At 45.0% G+C, this 2,799-nt stretch overlaps 1 protein-coding gene across 1 annotated transcript in view; it reads left to right on the top strand.

The window, feature by feature from the left end:
* Positions 1-2,509, top strand: part of LOC103462995 (USP6 N-terminal-like protein) — a 17,449-nt gene extending 14,940 nt beyond the window's left edge. Inside the window, exons 13-14 of the mRNA XM_008406088.2 lie at positions 268-420; positions 494-2,509. Coding sequence (XP_008404310.1) covers positions 268-420; positions 494-1,014 — 674 coding nt within the window. The 3' untranslated portion in view covers positions 1,015-2,509. The remainder of the gene's footprint in view (positions 1-267; positions 421-493) is intronic.
* Positions 2,510-2,799: the final 290 nt, after the last annotated feature.

Genomic DNA, 2,799 nt, shown 5'->3' with positions numbered 1-2,799 from the left:
TGGTTGGTTGGATGTTGGTTGGTTGGTTGGTTGGCTGGCTGGTTGGATGTTGGTTGGATGCTGTTGCTGAGTCAATGTTAGACATTTCAGGTTTTAGAACAAAGATGGAAACATTTGAGTCTCTGATCGTTTCCTCCTGAAATCAGTTCAGCTTCACATTTAAACTTCATCAGATTAAACTCTGGGTGAACTGATTACTGTCCAGTTTCCAGCTGTTACTGGTGAAACTGGGAGGTTTAGTCCTGACCAGCTGTTTGTTCCTCGCAGAGCGGCTGCTGAAGATGTCTCTGGAGGAGCTGCGAGAGTTTCTTCAGGAGCAAATTGCTCAGACGTTCTTCCACAGTGACGACCTGATCATCGAGCAGCTGCAGGCCTCCATGATGGAGCTGAGGAAGATGAAGCTGGACCTTCCTCCTCCAGGTACAGCGTTGCACCTGAAGGTCCTCCAACTCCAGCTGAGTCTCTCTCACCTTTCTGTTCTGTCTGTTTCCAGGGAAACCAGAGGAGCTGCCCCAGAAGCCTCTGGGTCAGGAGCTGCCGGTCCTGCTCGGCCCGGTCCAGCCGTCCTCAGCCACTGGGTTCCCCAGAGCCGGCCTGAGTCTCCACATCATGTCCCATCAGTCGGACTCCATTTCCCCAGACCAGAGCCCCTCCAAGGACCCCAGGGATCTGGATGTGGTGGAGGAGCAGGAGGCCCCGCTGCCCTCTCCAGACCCCGTCATCATCCACAGCCAGGTGCCTCTCACACCTGATGGCTCCCCACTGATGGGGCCGCCGCCTTACCGGCCCCCAGGGAGTCCAGGTCATCCATCGCTGCCAGGAGACCAGGACTGGGATCCAGCATCTCCAGCTTTGGTTCTGGCTCAGTCTGAGTGCCTGTCTGAGTCAGAAAGTACTGAGGACCGAGACACGTCCCAGTTTCTGGACCAAGACTCGACTCTGTCCTCCACCAGGAGCACTGACCAGAACCAGAGTCGAGAAGCAGAGGAAAACCCGCCACCGAACGGTTCATGAGCAGCAGATTAATGGTTAGAGGTCCAGTTTGGCTTGAATGTTTTATTTGGTTTCTGTGACAACGGAAAATGTTCTGTCTTAAGACTGAAGCGAGTTAGCATGCCACTCTCTGGCCTTCTCCAGGTAACAGTTCAGATGAACACGAAGACTCCAACTCGTCTCAGTCATCCCACAGAGTCGAACTCCAGACGGGCAGGTTCAGTCAGGAAACACCGAACGTGACAGCAGGGTCCATATTTATCAGCTGACTCAGCTTCCTGGGTGATTTTTATCTCCAAGCAGAATCCAAACATGTTCATATGGTAGAGGAACAACATAGCATTTAATTACAAGCTAATGCTAAATATATGGTGGAAGCTAATGCTAAAGCACTAACATTAAACATGTTGATACTCATCATTTGTCAATGATGAGCTAAAACATATTATATCATCCTCAGGCTCAAATTTGTCAATACATGATTTATGGACAAATTTGTACTTTATAATTTATCAGAAAAAATAATTTAGGAAAAGCTAAGTGCACTGAAAATTTTCAAAGTTAGCAAATGCGTAAAACATGGCTGTTAGTGGAAGTTTGTGATAAGTTTGAGGATTTTGTCCTTCAGCTGAGCGACGCTGGGTGAATATGGATCCAGTTTGGCACCAGATCAGATTCCATCTGCGTCGGTCAGGAGATCCGACTTTGGAGTCTTCTCCCAGCTCCTGTTTGGACTTCTTCTAGCTGGAATAAGTTCTGAAACTTCCCTCTTTACAACACTAATTACACTTTTCTAGATTTGTAAAGTTTTTGTGACGTAGACCTGCTCAGTCTGCCTTTTTAAACTGTTTTAGTCACAGTTTGGTTTTTATTTGTTGTATATAACAATGTCTGGATGCCTTATTTGGATCTGCTTCAGTTCTTCTGTGGACAACTTTCAGGTGTTGGACCAAACAGAACCTCTGTCTCAGTGAGCGGGCTCACTCTTCTGATTGTACACATGGAGCTAACTGTAAGGAAGTGTTTGTGTAGCTCTCTTATTTATGGTTCGAACAGCAACTCTTTATTTTCTTCTTTGGGATTCAGTTTTATTTGTTGCATAATGGAAAAATTGATTTTGAGGTGATAAATTATTTTGTGTTAGAATTTGACAGTACTGTAGATCCAGGAGGCAAAACTGGGTTAAAGTTGCTCTTTTCTGTGATTAGAAATAAGGAAACACTGACATCTAGTGGTTGCTTTAGGTTTAGAGCGTCTCTAGTTGTAGATTAGCTAAAACTCTGGAAAGCTTTTTAACTTTAAACTAAAATCAGGACTCAAATTTTGATGCTGTTAATTTCTAAGATATGAATATGTTCATAATATTTCACTAAACGATGGAATGTTAAATTGTCAGTCCAAGTTGCTTCAGTAGAACAGGTTCTTGGTCTTCAGTGTCTTAAAAAAATAGATCTTAATAAATAGGAACTGTTAAAAAATCTGATTCTGCAACAATACATCTTGTATATCCTTTGTCCTCTGAGTGTGTGATGTGTCTTTTTTTTATTGTAAAACATTTATTACCCTCTAGATCAGTGGTTCTTAATCTGGGTTCGATCGAACCCCAGGGGTTCGGTGAGTCGGTCTCAGGGGTTCGGCGGAGCCTCTGCGGCGGAGGTAAAGACACACTTGTGTAAAGTCGTGATGACGCCCCGCTTTGCCATCACTTGCTGCAGAGGATCACGTTACATTGCTTAGCCAATCAGAGGATCACGTTACATTGCTTAGCCAATCAGAGGATCACGTTACATTGCTTAGCCAATCAGA

This window comes from Poecilia reticulata, linkage group LG3, assembly GCF_000633615.1.
Source record: "Poecilia reticulata strain Guanapo linkage group LG3, Guppy_female_1.0+MT, whole genome shotgun sequence".
In the NCBI taxonomy this organism is placed as follows: domain Eukaryota; kingdom Metazoa; phylum Chordata; class Actinopteri; order Cyprinodontiformes; family Poeciliidae; genus Poecilia; species Poecilia reticulata.
The sequence above is the reverse complement of the archived record's forward strand: the minus strand, read 5'-3'. Positions and strand labels throughout refer to the sequence as shown.